The sequence below is a fragment of the Bos javanicus genome, chromosome 19 (genome assembly GCF_032452875.1).
Source record: "Bos javanicus breed banteng chromosome 19, ARS-OSU_banteng_1.0, whole genome shotgun sequence".
NCBI classification, from domain to species: domain Eukaryota; kingdom Metazoa; phylum Chordata; class Mammalia; order Artiodactyla; family Bovidae; genus Bos; species Bos javanicus.
The window spans coordinates 51,725,890-51,753,855 of NC_083886.1; the positions used below are offsets into that span (position 1 = coordinate 51,725,890).

General features: G+C 51.3%; 1 protein-coding gene across 5 annotated transcripts in view; it reads left to right on the plus strand.

The window, feature by feature from the left end:
- The first annotated feature begins 252 nt into the window (after positions 1-252).
- The window catches only part of LOC133232700 (secreted and transmembrane protein 1A-like), a 34,935-nt gene continuing 7,221 nt past the window's right edge, over positions 253-27,966 (plus strand). Inside the window, exons 1-4 of one of the 5 annotated variants that reach the window (XR_009731433.1) lie at positions 253-510; positions 6,961-9,819; positions 15,452-15,577; positions 16,830-17,867. Coding sequence is in view for 1 of the 5 variants with exons in the window: in XM_061392449.1 (XP_061248433.1) it covers positions 949-1,044 (96 nt within the window). In the remaining 4 variants the exon portion in view is untranslated. The other 4 variants (XR_009731435.1, XR_009731434.1, XR_009731432.1 and 1 more) reach the window with 4 other exon arrangements.

Sequence of the window (27,966 nt, forward strand, 5' to 3'; positions counted from 1 at the left end):
AGCAGCCCCACAGAGCTGCTGTGAGTGTGCAGGTGTGTTATGTCTGTGAGTGCGGGTGTGCAGTGTCTAAGTGTGCATGCATGTGCCCCTGGTGTTAGGTGTGTTCCCAGGGCCCTTGGAGCAGGTACCATGGTTCCTGGATCCCTCGTGCCTCGGCCAGGTCTAGTGACTGCAAGTCAATAGAAGACCTGATTAATAACCACAGGACCTTGAGATGCAGAGGGCTGGACCCCAAAGGCAGGAACCATAAACGTAGAGGACTGAACCAGATGTTGGCCAAGGCCACTTTTGGGAAGGATTTTCTGCTTATCTGTGTTTTCTAAGGCTTCTAAAATGAACATGAAGTTCTGTGGAAATAAGAAAACACACAACTGTAACATTCTCAGCCAGTCTGTAGCCTATGTCCACAGTCTGGGTGAAGCAGAGACACGGAGAAGCATCAAGAAGGGCAAAGGGGCGACCCATCCAGCCTTCCCCTGCAGATGGAAACCCCAGGCCATGCACAAGCCTGTGAGTGGGGTGCGGGTGTGTGGGTGCTGTGTCACTGTGCTGGTTGGACAGCAAAGGGGCTGGGGGCGGTGTTAGGGAAATTAAGAAGAAGGAAGGCTTGTTCAGGTTTCAGAAGCTGGAGAGAAGGCCTCTGACTGACTTCTGATCTTGCCTGGACTATGTGCCTACTTGCAAACACACAAATTGTTACCAGCAAGTCAAGTGGCACTTTGGATAAGAAAGGGAACAGGGCTTGGATTTTCTTGAGCCCCTGGAGTTCTGGCCAACTCCCTGGGGTCTGGGAAATCTCCTGACTCACAAGGTGAAACAAACAACAATGTAAAAGGTGAAGGAAAACCAGAGCTGCATTGTTGCACACCCACGGATGATGGTGTCAGCTGCACCCTGGGATTCCAAGAGGGAGCCTCCAAAACTGCAATTTGAAGTCTCATCTGTGTGATGCGGACCTTTTCCCAACTGGGACTCCATATGCTGTTACCAAGGGACCTTCCAGCTCTGTTTACGTCTGGATGTGGGTCGGCCCCATGTGGTGATGTATGTGCTGTTACTTTTCTCTATTGTTTCTATTTCTCTTCTTTTAATGCCCGTATATTGAAATTAAGCCAAATAATCTTCTAGTAAATATTGAAAATGTTTATTGTGTGAAAAGTGGTTTCTGTTGTTAATGAATCCTTCGAACCAAAAACAATAGTAAATCAGCAAAATGGTGAGGGGGGGTGGCTCCAAGGTCACCCAGCCAGATGTGATGTGGCACCATCCTTGAGGACTGTTTTACCTCTTTCTGTGACAACTGAGATTCTCTGCAATCTCAAGGACTGTCCTGGCAGAATTGGTGCCCATGAATGCTTCCTGCGATGCCGGGAAAAGTGATACTGCGGCGGGGGGTGATTTCCAAATTGGGTCCTGGAGCTCATCTTTGTACTAAGACTCCAGGAACAGTCATGCTTGTCTGGGGTTCATCCCTTGCCAAGCCGCATAGGACATGTGTGTACTTACCACAGGGCATCCAACCCCAAGACAGTGTGAGGCCAGTGCTGAGAAACTTCAAAACAGCTGAGTTCATGCCAGACTGGTGGGGCTCAGGGCCCCCACAGCTGGGTGTGGCCTCTCAGTGGACTCCAGCCTGGGTCAGGCCCCCTGAGAACTGGAGAAACAGAAGGTGCCGTGTCAGAGTCCAAGGCCCTGAATCCTCAGCCAAAGGTCACTCTCATGTGGAGAAACCTCTGCAGCCTGTTCAGGGTCTGGTGTTGACTGGTTCACACCCTGGGCATCTTGCCCTGAAAATGACACTCTCTGCTCTAGCTTTCCGGTCGCCACCAGAAACATCCACGACTGAGCATCGTTTCTGCTTTGGCTCAGTCTCTTCATTCTTTCTGGAGCTGTTAGTAATTGCCCTCTGCTGGTCCTGCTCTTGCCCAGTATCATATTGGACACCTTCTGATCTGGGGGCGGGGTGGGGTGGGGCGCTCATCGGGTATCATACTTTTTGCCTTTGCATACTGTTCATGGGGTTCTCATGGTAAGAATACTGGGAGGAGTTTCCATTTCCTCCTCCAGTAGACCAATTTTGTCAGAACCCTTCACTATGTCCTGTCTCTCTTGGGTGGCCCCATGTGGCATGACTCACAGCTTCACTGAGTTACACAAGCCCCTTCACCACGACAGGGCTGGGATCCACGAAGGGGCTAAGAAAGTGTATGTGCCATAATCATGATGCTGGAGATTCTTAAAGGTGGTTTCTCAAACCCCTCAGCAGAGGCAGTGGCTGGTGTGCGCTCTTTTGGTGGACTATGCCTCTTGGGATTTGGTGGCAAGTCCTTTTCATTCTTTCCTGATTCTGCAGAAAGAGAAATTGTAGGAGCAAGTCCTCGGAACACTCCAGCTTCTAGAAGCACAATCTTCAGTACCCCGGCTTGTCTTTGCCACAGTAGAAAGGAGGCCACCATAGTGATGACTTGGGAGTGGGCTGGGTAATTGGCCTGGTGGATGGAGGTCACACTCTAAAACATAATCTCTTTACACCCAAGTTTTCGAACAGATCGAGTAATGGGGCAGAGTGACACGCTTCCCTGTGGAGGGATGGGGCCTGCCTGGGGAGGAGGAAACGTGCCTTGTGCCAGCCAACCCATGCACGGCCCTTGGTTAAAGCTGCAAATTCTGCCTCTTTTTGGAAAGCAAGACTGTGGATGTTGGACTCTCTGGACTTTTGGGCTAAAACGTACTCACATACTCAGACCCAGACGACGCAGGAATTCTCTGTCAATTTAAATGCCATTCTCTCAGGAATCGAAGTTTAAAAGTCATTTATATCAATGGCTTAGGGAAATTGGATTTGTGGGTCGTAGAAGATGTTTCCCCTTTTGCAACAGTCTTATAATTAGGAAGGAGAAGGCAATGGCACCCCACTCCAGTACTCTTGCCTGGAAAATCCATGGACAGAGGAGCCTGGTAGGCTGCAGTCCATGGGGTCGCTAAGTCGGCACGACTGAGCGACTTCACTTTCACTTTTCTCTTTCATGCATTGGAGAAGGAAATGGCAACCCACTCCAGTATTCTTGCCTGGAGAATCCCAGGGACAGCGGAGCCTGGTGGGCTGCCGTCTATGGGGTCACACAGAGCCGGACACGACTGAAGCAACTTAGCATATAGTTAGGAAAATTGCTAAGAAAGAAGCTATTAAACCATGTACGTGGTCTCCAATCTAAGCTACAGGCAAATGAGACAAGGAAGCTCATTGCCCAGGTGTTAGGAAACCAATACCGAAACGACCAGGAATGCGGTGCAGGAGGTAATAGAATCACTCACTAATTAAAGTCATTGCTGACCCCCCTCCCACCAGGCTTGGCTTCCAAGCCACGGCTGGAGGAAACAGGAGAGACAGGGTGGAAATGGCAAAAAGGGTCCAGGCTAGGTGCTGCCCTGATTCTGGTCACTTGTGTTTGAAGGAGGAGGAGGAACTTGCTGCTTTCGCAATAGGTTGCCAAGCTCCACATTTCTTCACTGTGATCTTGACACTCCAATGTATCGTGATCCCAATATATCCTGGTGGATCACGGTGGATTTTTTTAGACATTCATCCTAAGGCCTCCCTGTCTCTGGAAACCCTTCCACACCTGTGCCATTTGTGCCTTCTGCAGGGTGGCTCAGCAACTTACAGGTTCATCATGCCCTCGCCCTGGGGGTAAAGGTGTGCTTTCCAGGCTCCCCTAAGGAAACTGGTCAAAGGAGTGTCCCAAAATAAAACCTGGCAGGGAAAGTGCATCAGATGTTGGATGGATGAGTTCTAGGAGGAGAACGAGATGAAGAAAGGTTGTGGGGTGATGGCCAGGGCAGGACGGTGGCAGCAGCCAGCCCGAGGAATCACAGGAGACCTCACAGAGGGGCCTCAGCCCTGACGACCCCTTTTCCCTGGCCAACAGGTGGGGGCCCATTCCTCCAGCTCTGGTTTCCTTTTGTGTGTCCTGAGGCTCCAGTATCTTCCATCCCTCCAACCACTGGGACTCAGAACTGAAATAGAAACCCAAATCTCACTTTTCCACCATGAGGACAGGTTAACCTGAAGCCCCTCAAACACGAATCAGAAAGTCAGAAGGCTTTAGCTCTAATGAAAGAAAAACGTGAGTCCTCTGGGCGTCTCTGGCCTTGATTCCCGAGTGCTGTGCTGTGATCTGCCTTGACTGTGTGTCCTGCAGGGTGATAGACCTCTGGCCAATGATCAGTCCTTGAAGCTGGGGGCCCCTCTCCTTCTGGGTTCCAGCCACAGGGGAAGGTTTTGCCCCTGGGAGGGCTGGCCCTAGACCTACCTGTGGAGTGGGGTTGGACCCACCTGAAACAAATCTGTGGCCACCAGGTTTGTGAGGTGTGGGCCAGCATGGGGCATGGCTCCTGGACACCTCCCCCTGTGTGGTCCAGGAGCAGCAGCAGCTGGTGAGCAGCACACAGCATCGCCGCTGTCCAGACCTGAAGAACAAAGCCACATGTGACCAGGTGCTCCAGGGATGCACAGGCAGGGGACAGGTTGATCACAGCAGGCACAGTCCTGAGATCTGATGTGGTCTCCTGTGTGTTTATGAGCGGTGGACTGCCCTCTCTTCTGCAGCAGTGCTTAATTCTAAAATTAAATTCTATAGTTCTCCTAACAATTTTAACTCTAAACCTGTCTTGGAGCTTTATTCATTGTCTGACTCCAGTATAGCAGGGATCGCTCCCAGCCCTGTGGCTCCATGGCATACACCATGTGAGCCTACGTGAGCCCGTGTTTGTGAGAGCGCCCGGTTGTGGGTCAAGTCGAGCCCGAGGGCAGTGGCCACCGTCATGGGCCAGGTGGGCTAACGGAAGTGCACGGTGAGCCCAGCAGGACAGCACTGGGTGCTTTGGGGCAACCTCCAGCCACACTGAGCTCCAAGGTCAAGTTGCTCTGCAGAGCCTCAAAGCTATCTAAGTAAAGACTAAACAAAAGACAAAAAAGAAAAAGATTCATGCAAGTTGTGTTGAAGTCTGTTTTGAGAAAAAGGTGTAGATCTGGGTTGGAAGAGACATGGGGCAAAAGTGACCCAGGGCGCTCCCTATCTTCCGTGAACTGCCCTGCAACATGACAGCGACACGTGCAGCCAGGGCAGGCCCTGTAAGGCATAGTTCAGGCCAAGGCAGAAAAAGGAAAGACGACCTCAACAGACATTCAGTTCAGGTCAGTTCAGTCACTCAGTCGTGTCCAACTCTTTGTGACCCCATGAATCGCAGCACACCAGGCCTCCCTGTCCATCACCAAGTCCCGGAGTTTACTCAGACTCACGTCCATCGAGTCAGTGATGCCATCCAACCATCTCATCCTCTGTCTCCCCTTCTCCTCCTGCCCCCAATCCCTCCCAGCATCAGAGTCTTTTCCAATGAGTCAACTCTTCCCATGAGGCGGCCAAAGTACTAGAGTTTCAGCTTTAGCATCGGTTCTTCCAAAGAACACCCAGGACTGATCTCCTTTAGAATGGACTGGTTGGATCTCCTTGCAGTCCAAGAGACTGTCAAGAGTCTTCTCCAACACCACAGTTCAAAAGCATCAATTCTTCGGCGCTCAGCCTTCTTCACAGTCCAACTCTCACATCCATACATGACCACAGGAAAAACCATAGCCTTGACTAGACGAACCTTTGTTGGCAAAGTAATGTCTCTGCTTTTGAATATGCTATCTAGGTTGGTCATAAATTTCCTTCCAAGGAGTAAGCGTCTTTTAATTTCATGCGTGCAGTCACCATCTGCAGTGATTTTTGAGCCCAAAAAATAAAGTCTAACACTGTTTCCACTGTTTCCACATCTATTTCCCATGAAGTGATGGGACCGGATGCCATGATCTTCGTTTCCTGAATGTTGAGCTTTAAGCCAACTTTTTCACTCTCCACTTCCACTTTCATCAAGAGGCTTTTTAGTTCCTCTTCACTTTCTGCCATAAGGGTGGTGTCATCTGCATATCTGAGGTTATTGATAATTCTTCCGGCAATCTTGATTCCAGCTTGTGTTTCTTCCAGTCCAGCGTTTCTCATGATGTACTCTGCATATCAGTTAAATAAGCAGGGTGACAATATACAGCCTTGATGTACTCCTTGTCCTATTTGGAACCAGTCTGTTGTTCCATGTCCAGTTCTAACTGCTGCTTCCTGACCTGCATACAGATTTCTCAAGAGGCAAGTCAGGTGGTCTGGTATTCCCATCTCTTTCAGAATTTTCCACAGTCTATTGTAATCCACACAGTCAAAGGCTTTGGCATAGTCAATAAAGCAGAAATAGATGTTTTTCTGGAAGTCTCTTGCTTTTTCCATGATCCAGCGGCTGTTGGCATTTGATCTCTGGTTCCTCTGCCTTTTCTAAAACCAGCTTGAACATCAGGAAGTTCACGGTTCACATATTGCTGAAGCCCGGCTTGGAGAATTTTGAGTGTTACTTTACTAGCCTGTGAGATGAGTGCAATTGTGCGGTAGTTTGAGCATTCTTCGGCATTGCCTTTCTTTGGGATTGGAATGCAAACTGACCTTTTCCAGTCCTGTGGCCACTGCTGAGTTTTCCAAATTTGCTGGCATATTGAGTGCAGCACTTTCACAGCATCAGGTTACCTTTATTCAGGCAAGGAGGGGCGACAGTCGGCCTAACGACCAGGCTGAGCTTGGAGAGGGATCAGGGAGGCTCCGTATTTATAGGGAGGTTTGTGGAGGTGATAAGGGAAACGGTAATCAGGCGGGATGTTTTGGGTAGTTTTTAGTTGAGATGGCATTGTAGTTGGGCAGGGGGTGATAAGTCTTCTGGGCAGGTGTAGGGGGTGGAAGGTTTCTGGACAGGGGGTGATAAGTCCCAGATAGATGCAACCAGCCTGGAGCATCAGGGGGGGACCTAAAGTTCTGTTTTGTTTTCTCTGAAGTTAGATGATTCAGCAAGGGCATTTGAGACTCTTGTTTTCCTTTCTAGGCCCAAAAGACTCCTTCGTTCCAGACCCGAAATCATTTAAAAAAATGGGAAAAAGGGTGCCGTATCTCTCTGGCTACTTCTTGCTGGATTGGGGCAACGAGTTGGGTCTGGAATGGAGGATCGTCCTAGGGCCCAGGGTCTCCTTTTTCTGAGCTTGGGGTGAGGCTCTCGAGAAGAAAAATGGTGTTGACCTGATCTCGAGAGATGGCCCGAATCCGTTCTTGGAGAAACCTTTGAAAGAGATTGAAGAAACAGGGTCCAAATAAGAGGAATAGAATGATAAGTACCAGTGGTCCCAGGAGGGAGCAACCAAGGGAACTGCTTTCGGGGACTGTAAAGGTTTTGTAACTCTTTTCTGCGGCGTTCAATTCTGTCTCTAAGTTCTTTGACTCTGCCCTGGACTACGCCCGTTTCATTAACAAAATAGCAGCACACTTCTCCTAGGAAAAGGCAGGTCCCTCCCTTTTCTGTGGTGAGAAGGTCCAGGGCTCGCCTATTTTGGAGGGCCACAGAAGCTAATGAGTTAATTTGTCTTTGGATTGAAAGGAAGGACTCCACTCCCTGCTCCATGTCTGCATTAAGTTCTTGGGACAGCTTGTAGTAGAATTGGGCAGAGGTCGAGCTGCCTCCAATCCCGGTGCCTAGGGCTGCTGCTCTGCCAGTCCCAGTCAGGAGGGGGCTATGACGGCTCGTCTTTCCCTGTGGGAAAGTTCCCCTTGTGGGGAGACTCTTGTTCTACCTCTTCTTCTTCTTTGAGGAATGTTAGGCCCGGGGTCAGGAAGACCAAGATGCAAGGTCCAGGGGGTCCAACGGGAGACACGAGTATGTGCAGGTCCCGCAGAGAGTGAGGATTCCCGGATGGTGCAATTGTTTGTGCTGTTCCAGAGAAGACAATGGCACCCCGCTCCATACTCTTGCCTGGAAAATCCCATGGATGGAGGAGCCTAGTAGGCTGCAGTCCATGGGGTCGCTAAGAGTCGGACACGACTGAGCGAGTAACTTTCACTTTTCACTTACATTCATTGGAGAAGGAAATGGAGACCCACTCCAGTGTTCTTGCCTGGAGAATCCCAGGGACGGGGGAAGCTGGTGGGCTGCGGTCTATGGGGTTGCACAGAATCAGACACAACTGAAGTGACATAGCAGACTTAGCAGAGAACCCAAGTGGAACAGAAGGAGGGAGTGGAGTTTGTAAGACCAGTGTAGTTGGGACTAGACTAGTTGATACAGGTTAGGTTTGAAGAGGCTGAGAGAAGGACATTGTCAGAGACTGGCCCAATTAGTTGTGTAGTTTTTTTTGGGAAGGGGAGGTATAGTTGCCCTGTAAAAGCCAGGTTGAAGGTAAAGGAATTGTTATGACGGTGAGGGAAACAGTGACATGCATATCTAAGACTGGGATGTGTGTTGTGTGTACTGGAAGAATTGGAAGGAAGAGTTGAGAAGGCGGGTAAGGTGTTGGTTGCCAGAGGAAGGTTTTTAGGACAGGCCATAATTGGGAAAGGAGGTCTGGGCATTTATAAGGCTCAGGGGTCGCCTGTAACCTGGAAATTATGTTCTTGATGACTTGTTCTTGTTTCTTTTCCCGATTTTGATCTAGTACCCCGCCCCCATCTAAATACCCCCAGTGAGTAATGGGATAGAAACATACGTTTCTTCTATTTGGCTTATGGCGAGTACTCATGAAACTCCCTCTCTGTTGTACTTGAACAGTGAGTAGGGATTTGGACTTCCCGCCCCTGAGGTTCATGGTGCATGGTTTTGGAGCTGTATTATAACATGAGGAATGTACATAGGAATAAATGTCAGAGCAGGGGCAGGGAGTAGCCAGAAGGCTGGGTAGTGCAGCAAGGATGAGGAACAGAGGAGTCATGGGCTGTTAGTTAGACACTGCAGAGGAAATAGCACCCTTGGAGTAGAACACAGCTAGCAACATAGGCGATACCCACGGAAAGACGAAGGCTAGGTGGCCAGTCCTGAGGGGAGACAGTTACCTGGCCTATAGCAAGGATTAAGCTTAAGAGTGCTGTTATAGTTAGAGAGACAGGGAGAGGCCAGTGAGGGCGAGGGGGAAAAGGCCCCAAGTTGGTGGTGGTTTGAATCTGAGGAGGAACAGTGTTCATTAGGATGTAGAATGATGTAGAGAATGAGAGTAAAGAAATCAGTTTCGTCTGGAGTCAGGTTGCAGAAGGTTCCCTGGAGCCACAGTTGAGACACCAGTGTAGTCAGGTCTTTGGAGGAGGTTCCTGTCGGGGCGCTGGTCCAGAGGTCTTGTAGTATTTGGGTCAGGAACAGCTGTAGGTTGAGGAGAGTCCAGGTCATTCAGTGCCTTCTTGGATGGTTGACAGAGGTTGTCGCCGGGTGAATTTTAAGGAGGTGGGTCCTGTGAGGGAGACCCGATAGGTGTCATTTAAGGAGGGCAGCGCAGGATCGGAGGTGACCCGTTTTAGGCGAGACGGGTGTACCCAGGAGGTGACCTTCTCGAGTTTATCTGTAGTTGAGGTGTGGAGGATGATTTTGAATGGTCCCTGACACTTTGGGGTTAGGTCACCCTGGGGATTATCAGACAGACAGACCATATCCCCAGTTTGTAAAGGAGGCAGGGAGGCTTGGGGGTCAGGGGCAGGAAAGTTGTGGTTGACCTATTTCCAGAGGCCATTGCGGAGTTCCACCAGCAGAGGGGCGTGTAAGAAGCTTGGTATGGGAGGAGGTTCAGGGCAGCGTCCAGGAGGGAGCATGGGCCTTCCACACATCACCTCAAAGGGGCTCAGCCCCAGGGGCTTTCTGGACAAAGCCCATATTCAGAGGAGAACACTTGGCACAAGTTTAGTCCAATCCAGATGTACTTCGAGGGTTAGTTTGGTAAGGGTTTCTTTGATTTTTCTATTCATCCTTTCTACCTTTCCTGAGGACTGGGGACAGTATGGAATGTGAAATTTCCAGGGTATCTGTAAGAATTGGACAAGTTGTTGGGTGACCTCGGATGTAAATTCCGGGCCATTATCAGACTGTAGGGATGAAGGCAGGCCACACCTGGGATAATTTTTGTGAGGAGGATTTGGGCCCCGGTGTGGGCTCTTGTGTTTCTGGTGGGGAATGCTTCTACCCATCCCAAAAAGGTGTCCACAAGGTCCAGGAGGTATCTGACTCTCCGGACCGGGGGCATATGAGTACAGTCTATCTGCCAATCCTGTGTTGGGAGGCTGCCTCGCATTTGATGGGTTGGAAAGGATGTCGGTTTAAGGTTGGAATTGGGGTTAGTACGTTGACATGTTTGACAGGAGCAGGTAAGGTTATCTAAATGTTGTTGGTCAGCATTGGATATGGGGAAGTGGTTACGGAGGAACTGTCGGAGTGTCTTGGATGAGGGAGGAAAAAGTGAGTGTAGATAAGAGAGGATTTCTGTGGTGGAGGGAGGGTCGGGTGGAGTCAGAGCTAGGATGACAGGGGACTGGAGGGAAGGATGGGACAGTGCTGTCTCCTTTCCTTCTGGTCTGCAGCATTGCTGTAGCTGATACGACACTTCTCTTTTGATGCCCCTACAGTGGAGGATGGCGGCTTTGTTTGGTAAGAGTGTTGTTCTAGAAGTTTGTGGATCAGGTCTGAATTAATAATGGGGGGTCCCTTTTGGGTTAGGAAACCTCTTTCCCTCCATATTAGGATGTTTGAGTGAAGTATGCTATAGGCATATTTGGAGTCTGTGTGGATGTTAATCCTTAGATTTTTAGCCAGAGTTAAAGCTCTGGTGGCTTCCCAGTTAAAGGCTTCCCTGTTGGCTCAGAGAATAAAGTGTCTGCCTGCAATGCAGGAGACCAGGGTTCAATCCCTGGGTTGGGAAGATCCCCTGGAGAAGGAAATGGCAACCCACTCCAGTATTCTTGCTTGGAGAATCCCATGGACAGCGGAGCCTGGTGGGCTACAGTCCATGGGGTTGCAAAGTGTTGGACAAGACTGAGCGACTTCACACACACACTCAAAGCTCTGGTGAGAGCTATCAGTTCTGCCTGTTGGGAGGTGGTGTGAGGTGGCAGAGGTGAAGCTTCAGTTGTCTGGGTTCCGTGATTGTGACAAAGGTCCCCTGGATGATGACGTATTCTGCTGCAAAGGGTGGGGATTTTTGAGAGCTGCCACCAACGAACCAGTGTGTGGTGTCTGGGTCTAGGATGGGCTGATCTGTGAAATGCTGGAAGGGGTTTTGGGTCAGATCTACTGTTAGGCTGCAGCTATGTAGGAAGGAGTCTTTGTAGAGGACGTGGGTAATAAGCTGGCGGGGTTAAGGGGAGAGCAGGGGGAGAATGAGAGCTGAGGGTCGAGGAGAAAAGCATGTAGGACCTGTACCCTGGAAGGGGGAAGGGAGAGGAAAGCCCGATGTGATAGTAAGTCTCCGAAGGTGTGTGGAGAACAGACTGCTAAAGGGGCATGCCTAGAGGGTTTATTTGCTTTGGGTACGAGGGCTGCGATAGCAGCCATGGTCTGTATACAGGGAGGCCAGCCCTTGGTCACCATGTCAAGCTGTTTTGACAGATAGGCTATGGGAACCCAGGTGTCTCCGGCCCGCTGACACAGAAGTCCCAGGGCCTGTCCTTGGTTGGAGTGTGCAAAGAGAAAGAATGGTCTGGTATGATCTGGCAGGTGGAGAGTTGGCACTCAGAGGAGGCTGTGGGTGAGCTGGCGAAGAGGATTGGCCAGCAAGGAGGGGTTAAACAGGGGCTCATCCAGACATCCCTTAGTTGCCTTATAGAACGGCTTTGCAATAAGGGGGAAGTTAGGGATCCAGATATGGAAAAAGTTGAGGCCGAGGGTAGACAGAAGCTCCCTTTTTGTTTTTGGAAGTGGACAGTTAATCAAGGCCTGGATTCTATCTGGGGGAATCGTTCTTTGTTGATGGGATATGGAGAGCCCCAGGTAGGTGATGATGGTCTGGGCTATATGGGCCTTAGATTGGGATACCCGAAAACCCCAGGATCCCAGGGCCCCAAGGAGTTTGGCAGTATGTTGGAGGCAGAGTTTTTGGGTTGGGCTGCAAAGGGGGAGGTCATCTACGTATTGCAGGAGATGACTAGGGGCTAGGTCGAGTGTCTGTAGGTCCTTTTGTAAAGCCTGTCCAAAAAAGGGGGGAGTGTCTCTGAACCCCTGGGGGAGAACTGTCCATGTTAATTGTTGGGAAATGTGAGTCTCTGGATCTTGCCTGGTGAAGGTGAAAAGGGGTTGGGAGACGGGGTGGAGCAGGATGGTGAAAAAGGCTCTTTGAGATCTAATACCGTGAAGTGGGTGCAGTCGGGGGTATGGTAGACAAAGGGTATAAGGGTTAGTGACTACTGGGAATGTCGATGTGATGGCCTCAATGACTTTCACAGATCCTGGTCCCTTCCTTACTGCCAGAATAGGGGTGTTGTGTGGTGAATGGGTAGGAATTAGGATAGAGGCTTGAAGAAGACGGTCTACGATAGGCTTAAGTCCCTTGTGGGCCTCCGGGGTGAGAGAGTACTGTTGTTGGGTGATTATAGTCAAGGGGTCTTTTAGGGTAATGTGGACTGGGGGATGATGTTTGGCTATGGATAGATGAACAGTGTCCCAGACTTGGGGTTCTGAGGTGGGTAGATCCAAGGGAAGGTCAGGGTGAGGGATAGGGACCATCCAGGTGCCATCTGCATGCAGAATATAGAGACTGTATCGAGAAGGGTATGGTCATAAAGACCCCCAATTTGGATAACAAACCTCTCCCTAGGACTGCCATCGGGCACTGAGGCATTATGAGGAATGAGTGTATAAGGGTCAATTTTCCAAATTGACAGAGTAATGGAGGGCTGATTTTTGGCCTTAGGGGAACTCCAGAGACCCCCTTGATTGTGAGTTCTGAGTATTGAGTTGGGCCAGAGTAGGAAGTTAAGAGAGAGAAAGTGGCTCCTGTGTCTACTATAAAAGAGGTCTTTTTTCCAGCCACTACCCCATCCACCCTAAGTTCCGAGCTCATGTTTGGGACACGGGCCGGGGGGCTGGAACCTGGGCCCCATCATTGGAACAACTCTTGTAGGGTTGGGCTGGGGTTCTGGAGAGAAGTGGGGATTTCCCCAGAGTCGCCAGGGCGTCCCTGCAGACAGTCCATCTTCCAGTGTCCCCATTGGCCACAGGTTGGGCATGCTTTTGGTGGGCCGTGGGTGTGGGCATGCCTTTGCCCGGTGTCCTGAACTCGTTGCATCGGAAGCAGGATCCGGGGATGGGGGGTCTTAAATCCCGTTCTGGGATGATGTGGGCCAGGCTGATCTCTTCCCTTAATTGCTGCTGCCAAAAAGCATATTTAGCTTTTCTCTCACGTTCTTTTTCTCTCTTAGCCTCCTCCTCTCTATTATTGAACACCTTGAAGCCTACTTCTAGAAGGTCTCTTTGGGGGGTCTCAGGGCCGTTTTCTAGTTGTCGAAGCTTGCGTCTGATGTCAGGGGCGGCCTGGCTGATGAATTGAATGTGAAGGTAGAGTAAGCCAGCAGGGGTGGTGATATCTAGGTTGGTATACTTCTGGACTGCCTCTGTGAGGCGGGCTGAGAATAAGGCTGGATTTTCGTCTTCCCCTTGGGTGATTTCCCTGACTTTATCATAATTGACATGGATATGAGTATTTTCCTGCATCCCTTCTAGAATGCAGGTAATCATATGATTCTCCTGATACCTGGGTCACCAGGCTGGTAAGTCCAGTGGGGATCTAACGGAGGCACCGCCTCATCAGCACCTGGGCTCTCCCGATCTTGGTTATGTAAATGATCAGCATGGACTTTTGCAGCTTGCCAGATATGGCCTTTTTCATCAGGGGTGAGAGTGGCATTTAGGATATAATAGACGTCACTCCATGTGAGGTTATAGGCCTGTGAGAGTCTCAGGAATTCTTTGCTGGATCTGGTAGGATTTTCAGAAAACGATCCTAACTTTTCTTCTATCTGGCTCATATCTGACAATGAAAATGGCACGTGGACTCGGGTGGGGCCCTCTGGTCCTGCCACCTCTCTCAGGGGATCGTGTTGGGTACATGACCGTGTGGCGGGGCGGGGGGGAAGGAAGGGAGGAGGGGGGTCAGGGAGATGGGGTACTGGGGTTGAGGGGGAGTCAGGAGAGGTTTCTGGGCCAGTAGGAGAGTTGGATGTAGGGGAAGGAGAGTTGGCGGGTGGTGGGTAGAGAAGGGGCTCGGAAGGTCACGGTCTGCGGTTAGTTGAGGAAGAGCCCTTTTGCTTGGGAGACAAGGTGCACAGAAGGACTTCGTGGGTGGAGCAGACCTTGCATAGGGAGGGCCTGCTCCAAAGGGCCCAAAAGGCTTGGGCATATGGGACCTCCGACCACTTGCCATTCTGTTTAAGGAAGTCAGTGAGATTTTGAAGAATGTTCAAGTCAAATGTGCTGACTTCAGGCCAGCGGTCTTGATTGTCTAATTGGTATTGAGGCCAAGTCTGTGTACAGAGTTGTTTTAAATGGTTAGGTTTGAGTTCAGTGAGTGACAGTGGTTTGAGATTTTTGAGAACACAGGTCAGAGGGGAATCTTTTGGGACGGATTGGCCAGACCCCATAATTGAAAGGCAAGCAGAGGCTTCTATTGAGAGCTTGATTCTCACCGGTAGTCACAATAGGAGTTATGAGAAGAGAGCTCTGTGTCGAGGTGGAGCGTCCCCCACTGTCGTCTACAGACTGCCCCTGGGCTGGGAGTCCCCGGGACCTGGAGAGGACTGAGTTCTAGGGCGCCTCCTGAACACCGTCTGGATCTTACCTTAATCTAGGGGCCGGCTTGAGTGGAGTGTTGCATGTAGAGCAGTTGAATGGCAGGAGTTCCCTATTCCAGAGGTCATCAGAGAGAGAGAGAGAGAGGGAAAGGGGGTAGAGTCGAGGCCTGGGGGTACGCAAAGCACCAATAAAGCCTTAGGCCAAGGCTTGCACCACTCACGAAGGCACTAGTGTCCCGGAGGGGAACTTGAGCCCTGGCAGAAAAGTGAGCTCGGAGGATGTTCGCGCTCCCAGATTCCTGGAAAAGGGAAAACATGAGAATGAGGGAGAGTGAGAGGGAGTGAGACGAGTGCCTCGCCCCTTCCAGGTTTCGGCACCAAGAACGTAAGGTATAGTTCAGGCCGAGGCAGAGAGAGGAAAGACGAGCTCAACAGAAGTAGGTTACCTTCATTCAGGCAAGGAGGGGCGACAGTCGGCCTAAGCACCAGGCTGAGAGCCAGAGGGACCAGAGAGGCTCCATATTTATAGGGAGGTTTGTGGAAGCGATAAGGGAAACGTTAATCAGGCGGGTTGTTTTGGGTATTCTTTAGTTGAGATGGCATTTGTAGTTGGGCAGGGGGTGATAAGTCTTCTGGGCAGGTGTAGGCGGTGGAAGGTCTCTGGACAGGGGGTGATAAGTCCCAGATAGATGCAACCGGCCTGGAGCATCAGGGCGGGACCTAAAGTTCTGTTTGTTTTCTCTGAAGTTAGATGATTCAGCAAGGGCCTTTGAGACTGTTGTTTTCTTTTCTAGGCCCAAAAGACTCCTTCAGGCCCAAGTGTGATTCTGACGACGACAGTGTCACCAGTTGGAGGGGCCTCTGGCTGCCTGGACCCCTGAATGACCATGTGGCACAGGCCCCCTGCACAGGCTGCCAGGGTAGGTCTGCTGCTGCTGGTGCTAAGTCGCTTCAGTTGTGTCCGACTCTGTGCGACCCCATAGACGGCAGCCCTCCAGGCTCCCCGGTCCCTGGGATTCTCCAGGCAGGAACACAGGGTAGGGCTGGAGGCCCCTGTTTCCACGGATCCCCCACCACAGACCATCACCAGGAGGCCCCTCTTCCAGCAGAGGGCATGGGCAGCTGAGAGGAGACCTGGTCAGGTGTATATGTGCCCAGGGGATCACCCGCATATGAGTCTCCCTCACCCTGAGCAGACCCTCAGACCAGGCCCCCCAGGCATGCTGACTCAGACCTGCCAACTTGGGGCCCAGTTCAGAATGGTATTCCGCCTCCTCCTGACCACCCCCAAGAGCAGCTGCCTAGAAGGCCTGTCCAGTTAGAGCCAGACATGAAACAACAGACTGGTTCCAAATTGGGAAAGGAGTACGTCAAGGCTGTATATTGTCACCCTGCTTATTTAACTTATACGCAGAGTACATAGAGCAAAATGCTGGGCTGGTTGAAGCACAAGCCGAAATCAAGATTTCCGGGGAGAAATATCAATAATCTCAGATATGCAGATGACATCACCCTTATGGCAGAAAGCGAACGGGAACTAAAGAGCCTTTTGATGAAACTGAAAAAGAGAATGAAAAAGCTGGCTAAAAACAAGACATACAAAAAACTAAGATCTTGCCTGCCTCCCAGACGTCTCAGCTTTTCGCAGGATAGCCCTCACAGGGACAAGGAGGCATGAGGCTGGGCTGCTCCTCGGGCTGGCCATTCTGTCAAGGCCCCTGCCTAGTCCCTAGTCTGGCTTCTGAGACAGGATGACCTCCCGCTCCCGACAAGTGCCTTCCCCACCCACCTCCCCTCCCCCTAGCAGAGTGCAAGCCAGAGACGTGCAGGAGGGATGACTATTTCAGGCCCAAGACCACTTCATTGGTTGTGGGTCCACATGTTCCTCTGTGTGTGTGTGAGTCGCTCAGTCATGTCTAACTCTTAGTGACCCCATGGACTGTCGCCTGCCAGGCTTCTCTGCCCACAGACTTCTCCAGGCAAGAATACTGGAGTGGGTTGCCGTTCCCTCTTCCAGGGGTTCTTCCCGACCCAGGGAGGGAAACTGAGTCTCCTACATTGCAGGCAGAGTCTTTACCATCTGAGCCACCAGGGAATCCCATCTGCTCCTTTAGTAGCAAACAATCCCCACATTCTTTTAGTCTCTGAATGCTTTTTTGAACCCTTTATCAGCTGAGCCAGTGAAAATCCAACGAGGAAATGACAACTGGGTGGCTGATACTCCATGCGCAACAACGATGGAGTGATGCCGGGAGCCTCCACGGGAGATCCCACCCATGACAAAGGTCATGCGGAAGAGACCTGACAGGCAAAGGCGGATCGGGCCTCAAGGGACCCCCTGAACCTGCTGGAGCATCTACCCCAAAACCAGAATCTGTCTGCCTTACTATTTTGTGCCTTTCACCAACTCTTCTGACATTAACAGGAGGTCATCCCCGACCACTTTTCTCTGGAAAAAGTCAACTTAGGGCTTTAGTTAAGAAGTCTCTTGGACACAAAAGGAATATTTCTATTTTAACCCCTCTGTTGGCATTCTAGCTTGCCTGACAGGTTTATCCATACTCTTGCAATTAACACACATGATTGTTCACAACTCCGCAACCTTGAAAGGCACGGGAAGCCAAAACATTCTAAAAGTCCTAATGAGCATAGAGTCCTTTAAGGGGTGAACAATTATTAGAATAGATAGTACTGGTAAAGGGCTTCATTATCGGGCTAATGCTTGCTGCCGAGTGCCCATATCCCTTATCCACTGTGCACCTGGGAGTGATTGGTTAACGTAGTTGGAATGTAAGAAAAACAAGCAGCAGCCTTGGAATTACCCACATCAGACCTTTGAGCTGATTGGTTCTTTCTTTGTTGCGACCCACTGCACCTTTGCTCCGTGAGAATGTAACTCTGTTTAGTATTTTCTGAGGCTGGGAGAAATATAAAGAAAAAACACTTCAAGGGAAAATAAGTTTTCTGGCTGAGCAGCCTTTATCAAAAAAGGGTCATAAAATGTCCACGTGCCTCCAAGGCCAGAAGATATTGTACACAACATTGTTTATGGGAAAGGTGTGCAGAAAAAATCCTGGTTTTGATAAAGACAAAACAGATGTAATGTTTGGGCTGACTCTGTATGACTTTGCATCTTTCATTTCCTTCTATGTACAAGTGAAGGTATAAAAGTTCCTTTTGAAAATAAAGTTATGGGCCTCGCTCACGGAAGCTTGGTCTCCCTGTGTCGTTCTTTTTTTCCTTTTCCCTCCTTTTCTCTCTGTTCTTCTTTCAGGATGACTCCTTGGAACACAGGAACTTTATTGGCTTTCTGTGTTTATCAAGGAAGATCAAGCCCTGCTCTCCACTTTGCTATCCTTATTGCCTAGGCCATCATCCTGAGGGTACCCCTGGATCCTTCTGGGGCTGGACCCCGGCAGAGTGAAGGAGTGTGGGTCCTCTAATAACATGCCACCAGTCAAGTCCTGAGATTTTGTGCCAAATGGCAACAAACCGGGTTTTGTGACTAGTGTGCATATTTTATGAAGCAGGTGGGACTCAGTGCTCTCCAAAAACCTTACTCCCCTCCTTAATTTAGCAGTTTGCTTCCAAAAGCTTCCCAGGTGACTCAGAGATAGAGAATCTGTCTACCCAGCAAGAGAGGCAAGTTTGGTCCCTGGGTGGGGAAGACCCCTGGAGAAGGGAATGGCAACACACTCCAGGATTCTTGCCTGGGAAATCTCAGGGACGGAGGAGCCTGATGGTCTACCGTCCATGGCGTCTTAAAAGAGTTGGACCCAACTCAGCAAATAAAACAGCAGCAGCCACCTCCAAAGTGGGGAGGGGCTGGGGACCCGGCTCTGTAAACACGTGATCCTCCACCCCAGGGACACCCATGGCTGTTGATCAACATTCACGGAGAACCCACTGTGCTCAGAATGGCTGGCCTTCACACCATGGGAGAGCAGGGACCTCGTCAGAACAAAACACCCTTGTTTACTGACCCCTCGAAGAAGCGAACTGCACGCTCTCTCCCTCCCTCACCCCCAACCCAGGGGGCCCAGCCTCAGTGTCGACAGTCCCCTGGGGTTCCCATGAAGCCTGAGCAGCCGGCTGGGCTCTGCTCTCAGCCTGTGGACCTCCCCCTCAGGCTGACTCTGGCACATTCCGGAAGGTGGGGACCTGAACCCTCAGGTGTGTGCTGACCAGCTGACGCCCAGGATTCTGGACCTGTCCCCAGGGCACCTTCCCTCAGCCTCCTGCTCACAGCCCTCCTGGGGCCCCTTGTGGGAAAACACCCAATTTTAAACTTTGACCCTCAGTCACTCTCAGACCTGGTGGCCTCTGGCCTGTATATTCTAGCCCTGGGCCTGGAAGCCTCTACCAGGAGAGGAGGTCAGAGTTCAAATGAGGATGCAGAGGAAGTAAGCACTGCCCCAGGGTTGGGGTGAAGAGTGGGAGGCCAGGAGGGGCATCTGTGTTCCTGGAGTGTCCTGGCGCTGAGGGCCAATCTTCTCAGGCCAGGAGGGTGGGAAGACCCTTGAACCCTCTGGCACCTACTCAAGGCTGAGTGAGCCTCTGAACAGGGTGGCTTTGGGTGAGTGTTTTGGGTGGATGCAGTTGACTAAAAGAAAACCACACAGTGAGAGAGCTATGATGGAGTGAGAGAATCCATCCCAAGAGATGGGGGAGGCCAGTTCGTGGGGCTTCTGGCCAGGAGTACAGGTGGGCTTTCCTGGTGCTCTAGTGGTAAAGAACCCGCCTACCAATGCAGGAACCGTAAGAGACCTGGGTTCGATCTCTGGGTTAGGAAGATCCCCTGAGGAGGGCGTGGCAACCCACCCCAGTATTCTTGCCTGGAGAATCCCATGGACAGAGGAGCCTGGCGGGGTACAGGCCATAGGGTCACAGAGTCGGACACTACTGAAACGACTTGGCACATACAGATGGTCAAGGATACATCTGGGCGAAGGTGACTCTACTGCTTGCCACAGAGAACAGATATATCACAAGTTAAGGGTGACAGTGCTTTTCTTTGTGTGGGAAAATGCAAGCAGGTGGGGTCAGTGAAATTCTTCCTGAGACACGCATCTAACCATCTAAGGGGTTGCTTTTCCAGATACACAGAGTCCGTTAACGTCTCTAATTCCTGTCTGAGCACAGAAGTGCACTGTGAGTCCGCGGCTGCGGTGTATCAACCTTTGCAGAACTGGACAGTGAACAAGACACTCTGTGCTCCTCTTTTGTGTGCAGGGTCAAGCCCAGCAGGCTGCAGCCCTCAGCTGAGTCACTCAGGGATGGCCCCTCGGACTTGGTGACCATCCAGGAGCCCCTCCTCTTCTCCAGATGGTCTTGGAGTGACCTTCCACCCAGGAAAGGCAGCATGGTGGTGCCAGGGTCCCACAGCCCTCCCCTGGGAAAGGCCAGGGATGGGTCAGAAGGGGGAGATGATGGCCTTCAAAGGACCCAGGGTTTTGCACTTAGAGCCTGTGGGCATTTCAGCCTGGCCCCAGCCCTTCCACCCACTGCCCCGGGGCCTTGGGGAAGCCTAAGATAGCCAAGGAGGGATCATTCTACTGTCCCTTCTCCTCCCGTCAACCATGCTCTAACCTAATAAAAATTGCTGTTTATTCTTAAAGAACACAGTTTTCTCTTATTACTTGAGCACAGGACTGTTGTAGAAATTCTGGAGGAAAAAAAGCTGAAGAAGCTGTAAAAACCTGTAGTTCCCGGACTCAGACTTACTTCCTGATGACATTCTATGTTGGTCTAGCTTTTCTGGAAGTATATGTTTCCATGGATTCAAAAGGAAGGGGCTTCCCAGGTGGCACTAGAACCTGCCTGCCAATTCAGGAGCTATAAGCACATGCAGGCTTCCCGGATCGGGAAGATCTCCTGGAGGATCTCATGGAAACCCACTTCAGAATTCTTGCCTGGGAAATCCCATGGACAGAGGAGCCTGGCAGGCTGCATGCCAGTGGGTCCCAAAGAGTCAGACGCCATTGAAACGACTTAGCATGCAGGCAGGTGCGCATTCAAAGGGAAAACGGGACGATGTTGTCTGCACAGTTGGGGGTTTGGACTGCCTGGTTCTGCTGATGCCCCGACAGTACTGTCAGACGTGCCCAGGCTTCACCACAGCCCCTCAGTCCACACAAGACACGTCCACACACAGGAGCTGTGTATGGAACCTGTAACTGATGCAGCTGCGGTCACAGGAGTGCCCCAACCAGATCCTCCGCTTCCCTGCAGACCCTCAGGTGGTCCCAGGAGCACTGGCTCCTCCAGGCTCAGCGGCACTTCCAGGACCAGGGCCCCTCTCTGCCACACAACAGACCCCAGGGACCCTCCCCCTCGACGACCATTTCAAGCAGCCCCTGAAGAAGGTCTTTCCCAGCTCCTGCCTCCCCCAGGAACAGCTGAGGAGTCTCCCTCTGTCCCAAGCACTCTTTCTGAGATGCCTCTCGGAAACTCCCGTGGAGGGAGGGCATGTCCCGGGATCAGAAGGAGCCACATCTTGGGCCCTGGCCTGCCCTCTCTTTGGTCTGGGTTTCGAGTCTTCTCAGAGAAGCATCCTGATTCTCGGGTAATTCTGGGAATGGAGGCAGAAAGTTGAAAGGAGAGAGCAGACTCTGTGTGTGAAGGTTCCTCCACCACCTTCTCTGGGGGTCACGCGGGGTGACTGGGCCAAGAGAGAGCCGGAAGCTGGGGCATGTGGGCCACTCTCAGGCTCAGTGGGATGAAGGGAAGCCTCTTTGAAGGGCTCTAACTTTTATGTATGTTTTTGTAACTGCATGTCCCTCCCGGGCCTGCTGGTCCAGGGACTTCCCGGGATTGGGGCATAAGCCTCACCCTTCCTGGCACTGATTCCCACTCAGCCCTCCACAAATGTTTGTTAAATAAACAAGAGTTGATTTGGCAAAGAATTCACAATGTTAGAACAGAGTACTTTAAACAAATCAATAAATAACAACACAAAATCAACAAATCAACACAAAAATGGACTTATCCTGCCCCCCAAGTTCCCGTGCCAGGGATGCCTCTCACCTTACAGGTGAGGATTCTGTGGGGAGCAGGTTTGAACACCCCAAGTCATCTGGCACCCTGGCAGTTTCTGAGGGTGTTCCCCCAGGGCCCAGAGTAGCCAGGCCAGTCCCCCAGGAAGGTCTGAGTCGGCTCAGGGACTCACATCTGGTATCCACAGCTCCTGTGCCTGCAGCCCCACCTGTGACTTTCCTGCCACAACCCTGGGTGATGCCAGGGAGCTCGTCACATTTGCACAGGACTTGCCTTCTGAGGTAAACACCCGACTGGGCCCCACCGGGGGCAGGACACCCACTCTGCGCTTAGAGGCATTAGAATAAGGGGGACTGTGCTCTTTGGGGACCAGGGGGAAGCTCAGGCTGGTAAGCCTGTTTGGAGGCAGGGGGACAGCAGCAGGATGGGTGTTTAACTGAGGAAAGTGGGCAGGCGGTGCCTCAGTCAGGGCCACCGAGGGATGGGGCCACCAACCCCCTCATGGCACTGTGCCTCCTGTACATAAACGCACTGCTTGTGAGCACACCAGAGGATTCCCTCTCGGGATACCATCCCCGGAGACTTACTTTCTGTTTACCTCTTATTTCACTTCTATGCAGAGTACATCATGCTAATTGCCGGGCTGGATGAAGCACAAGCTGGAGTCAAGACTGTTGGAAGAAATACCAACAACCTCATAGATGCAGATGATACCACTCTAAATAGCAGAAAGTGAAGAGGAACCAAAGAGCCTCCTGATGAGGGTGAAGGAGGAGAGTGAAAAAGCTGGCTTAAAACTCAATTTTCATAAAACTAAGACCATAGCATCTGATCCCATCACTTCATGGCAAAGAAAGGGAAAAAATGGAAGCAATGACAGATTTTCTGTTCTTGGGCTCCAAATTCACTGTGGATGGTGACTGCAGCCATGAAATTAAAAGACACTTGCTTCTTTCAGAAGGAGGGAAAGCTATGCCCAACCTACACAGCATGTTCAAAAGCAGAAACATCACTTGCTGACAAAGTTCCATATAGTCAAAACTATGGTTTTTTCAGTAGTCATGGACAGATGTGAGAGTTGGACCATAAAAAGCTGAGTGCTGAAGAATTGATGCTTTTGAATGGTGGTGCTGGAGAAGACTCTTGAGAGTCCCTTGGACAGCAAGGAGATCAAACCAGCCAATCCTAAAGGAAATCAACCGTGAATATTCACTGGAAGAACTAATGCTGAGCTGAAGCTCTAATACGTTGGCCACCTGATGCGAAGAGCTGACTCACTGGAAAAGACCCTGATGCTGGGAAAGATTGAAGTCAAAGGAGGAGGCAGCAGAGGATGCGGTGTTTGGACAGCATCACTGACTCAAAGGACACAAATCTGAGCGAGCTCTGGGAGATGGTGAAGGATGGGGAGTCTGGCATGCTGCTGCCCATGGGGGTCACAGAGTCAGACCCAACTTAGCAACCCAACAACAACAGCTTTTGTAAATGCTAGGCAATGAACAGGTTGTCAGGATGAGGGGGAAACAGTGCTCTAATGTTTAAATCACCTAGTGAGCCCTTCCCCTTCCAGGAAGAGCTGCCTCCCCCTGGCTACTGTGGCCACTGAATCTCCATTCCTGTTGCCCCATCAGCAAGGTGACCTCAAGTACACTGACAGGGCTTGTCCCCAGAGGGGAGAGGAGAGCATCCAGTCGGCGGTGGCCTGCGCGCCAGGGTTTCGGCAGCTCGGAGGCATCAGGGACCCTGGAAGGAGCTGTGGGGACCACGTGGCTCAGCCAGACTGGCGGAGCCAGCCTCCTCCCTGACTCTGAGGGGCCACTGCAGGAGTTAGACCCTCAGGACCAAGTTACTCAATGCATGGCGGGGGCGGGGCCAGAGCCAGACCTACCTCATGATCCCTGAAGCAGCAACAAGCACCCCAGTTATAAGCACTTCCATAAGTACAGTGTTATACTATTTTGAAGAAAATAAAAGAACGTTCAGTTAAATGGAAAGGCATATCTGGGAATTGGTTGCGGAAGGATGAATACTGAAAATGTGATTCTTTCAAAAAATGAAGTGTAAAGACAAACAATTCCCAAGAGCACTGAAGGCTGGGGCAGCTGGGGACAAAATAACCCGATGTTGGAGGAATGCAGCCATTTCAGAAAGCAAACATCATGCTTCCGGGTGACTCCATCAGGAAGAGAAATACTAACGGGTCAAGAATTTTAGTCTTACATTTTAAAACTTAGAAATGTCTAAAACAAGAAAGTTCCCTGGTCTCTAGTGAAAAGGATTTGACACTTTCCCTGCCGTGGCCTGGGTCCAATCCCTAGTTGAGGAATTGAGATCCCACAAGCCACGTGGCACGGCCAGCTTGGCTGAAAACATTCTGGACCTGAGACTGAAAAGACTGTGACGTGAATGCTGACATCTGGACTGCAGGAGCCCTAGGGAGATCACTCAAAAGGAAGAGGAAGGATGTGCATTTCTTGGAGTTTAGAAAAAAGAAGAAAAGGAAATGCAAGATTTTGGTTGGAAGGGGGATATAGGCACTAGGGTGAGGAAGTAAGTAAAACACTCCCCTCCCCTAACCAAGGGCTTCCCAGGTGGCTCAGTGGTAGAGAAGCTGCCTGACAAAACAGGAGATGCAGGAGGCATGGGCTCAGTGCCTGGGTCAGGACGATCTGCTGGCCAAGGAAATGGCAACCCACTCTAGTATTCTTGCCTGGAGAATCCCATGGACAGAAGAGCCTGGTGGGCTGCAGTCCACGGGGTCGCAAAACACCAGACACGACTCAGCAACTGAGCCCAGCACAGCCCTCCTCACCAGAGACAAGAGGAAAAGTTTAAATCTTCCCCACAAGGATGATGTACGTAGGAATGAGCACAAGCGGATTCTTCCTCAGCTGCTCTGGAAATAAGGCGACACTGGACCAGGGCTTTCGAAATATCGAGGAAACAAGAAGCCATGATTCTGGGTCTGTGAACATGATTCTGGGGCTGTGAACCCAGCCTCAAAGCTCACAAACACAAAGCCCTGTTTAAACACACCCTTAGGCCCATGAGCCCTTGGAGGGTCTGCACTCCGAGACCTGCCCTTCAGTGGGGGTGCCGAGTGTCTGAGATGCCAGCAGACATGTGTTCATGAACGTGGCCACATGCCTCGGGGAAGCTGCTCAACCAGAATGAGAGAATACAAGTCTACACATGTCAGCATAGGATGGGTGAGGGCTGGTCCACGAGGCTCCCACCCACACCAGCACTGTCTCTGCCCACCTGCCGAGGATTTGCCCAGCCTGGCTCCACAGCCTATGGGACCTCTCCCCTAGTGGCCACAGATACCTCTTTGCCCCTTACTCTGCTCTACACCCTGCCAGCAGGTCACTTTAGGTTCTAGTGGAAGGGGACAGTCCACATGGCACTCAGTTGGCACTGCGGACCTCTGGGCTTCCTCACCCCACCTCCAAACCATCAATAACCATGGGGTCTCCCTTCTCCATACACCTTCGAGGCTTCTGCTCCCTCATGGAAGGACCTTCAGACTCACTGTCCCCACCCCACTCCTGCCTTCCAGGGGGCTTTATTGGAAGTGCAGGTCTGATGAGGGACGTCCTACACTGAACAGAGACAAACTCTTTCTCCTGCCCCCAACCCCTGCCACAGCATCCCTGCTGGGTCTCTCTCTCCCAGGCTCTCTCCTCGGGGGTGCGGGAACAGAGCCAGGCCCAGCCCTGCACGTGCCCCTTTGTCTCTGGTCACCCTTGGCTCATGACTCCGCTGCCCCAAGTGTGAGCTCCCAGGACACATGCTGCCCGCAGCTGAGGCTGCACACCTGCCCCTCTGCCACAAGGAAGATGGAGCTGGGAGGGTGTACGCAGGCAGGCTAGGCAGCGGGATGACGACAGCAGCCTTCCTCTGGGTCTGCAGGATATCTGGGCGCTGCTGGCGAGAGCCTGGAAGCTAGCGAGGCTGGACGTGGACCAAGGACTCCGGGTTCAAGTCAACAGCAGCTGCTTGCCTCCAGCAATTTGAAAAAAATGGAGCCTGGAGTCGAACAAAGAACAAAGAGTTGAAACACCTCTGTCCTTCCCCGCCCTTGTGACTCTCACACATTGCCCTTATTCCCTACTTTCGGAGTCTCAAAGAGAGACTTCTATCTTAGTGATTTTTATAAGCACCAAAACCATTTGTACAAGAGAAACATACACACCCCTGCAAGGACACTCCCGGGTTCCAGCACTTCTCTGAGGTCAGCACCTATTGGACTCTACCTTCTGGGAATGAGGGCACTCGGGTATGCCCCAGGGACACCTGTTTTGGCCACAGAGTGTCTCTATACCCAGCCTGCTAGGACCCTCCATGGGGAGGGAGCCGGGAAGAGGGGCTCCTTCTGCTCAAGGGCTAATGAAGGACAATTTATGGTTTAAACTCTTTACCACTTGCTCCTACTCACTCTCGCTCCTTATCCCTGCCTCTGTCCCCAGCATGATTTCTATCTAGGTGGACCCAACTTGCATTTCTGAAAGCTGGAATCAGGCTCTGATGATTCTCAATGGGCAGAGCTCAGCCCAGTGTCTGTGTGGGGGTGATACACACAGCAGGGGACAGGCAGGTCCCCAGATCCATGCAGGGGGGTGAACACACCCGGCTCCCCAAAGGAGGATCTATTCAGACAGAGCTTGAAAGGGGAGAACTCAAGAACTGGCTCTCCTGGAAAACTGCCACCTACCGGTTTCTTTACAATGATCATCTAATGCCCTACACCTAATAAAAATATAATAAGGAATTCACTGTCAAGAAACTCATCTTTTCCCCTGAACTCAGGGCAGTTCCTGAAATTCAAGTTCAGTTCAGTTCAGTTCAGTTGCTCAGTTGTGTCTGACTCTTTGCGACCCCATGAACCACATTTGCCAGGCCTCCCTGTCCATAACCAAGTCCCGGAGTCCACCCAATCCCATGTTCACTGTGTTGGTGATGCCATCCAAGCATCTCATCCTCTGTCGTCCCCTTCTCCACCTGCCTTCAATCTTTCCCAGTATCAGGGTCTTTTCAAATGAGTCAGCTCTCCACATCAGGTGGCCAAAGTATTGGAGTTTCAACTTCAACATCAGTCCCTCCAATGAACACCCAGGACTGATCTCCTTTAGGATGGACTGGTTGGATCTCCTTTGCATCCAAGGGACTTTCAAGAGTCTTGTCAACACCACAGTTAAAAGTATCAATTCTTCTCCACTCAGCCTTCTTTATAGTCCAACTCTCACATCCATACATGACTACTGGAAAAACCATAGCGTTGACTAGTCAGACCTTTCTTGTCAAAGTAATGTCTCTGCTTTTATGGGAAACTCGAGTGACTTCCCATAACTTGAGGTTTCCTTCCTGAATACAGGACCTGGCTATCAGACCTGAGGTGCATGGATTCTGAATCCTTCCCGCCTCCTCCTTTCCTGGCTCCGCCCTGGAATCATCATTTGGGTTGAATGTAGCCGCTCAGACCTGCGCACAGACAGGCTGCAGCTGCAGGCGTGGAGGAGCCGGTTACCGGTTACCGGGTCGCAGGTGAGAGCTGGAGGGATGGTGGCCGGGGCTCCTGGTGTAGGATCGCACTCAAATAGGGGCTGGGTTGATGGAGATGGAGCGCTGAGCTCCCAGGCTCTGTGCTCTGCCTGTCCGCTGAAGGAGGGAAAAAGACAAAGGCTTCCTGACCTGGTGGGGAACTGCGTCTCTGAGGGGCCGCTCCAAGCTTGACTCTGCCATTGTTGGGATGGGCAGAGAGTTGGCGTCTTGAGCTCCTGCATGTCCACCCATACGCACAAAACCTGCTCCCAGACCACACCTGGGAACACCGGGACACCTGCTGTCCCGGACCACATCTAGGATTAAACACTTTCACGTCCAGGCCAACGCTGCGACTCTCATACTTGTGCACACACACTCACTTTCATGCACATACACACTTGTGTGCACTGACAAGGGGCACACACGCACACTCAGCCCATTCTCTCATAAACACTCATTAAAACAGAGGGAAACCTGGAGAGGGGCACTCCACTGACTCGTTCTATGCTCTCCTTTCATTTTTGGTTAAGCTGCAGCAGCAATCTCTAAATTCAATTCACCTCCCACTACTGGTGAATGATCTGCAATTTGAAAGCCAATTTCCACTCCCAGTGCCTGGGGAGCCAGAGCCCCTGGGAGGCCCTCATCCCCTGGGACTAAATAGTGAAGGTGGTGGGGAGGTGCCCCCAGAGGGTGCAACCAGCAGGTGCAAGGAGGAGAGGATTCTCAGAGGAAGTGCCTTGTGAAAGAGAGTGAGAAGTAGCCCAGC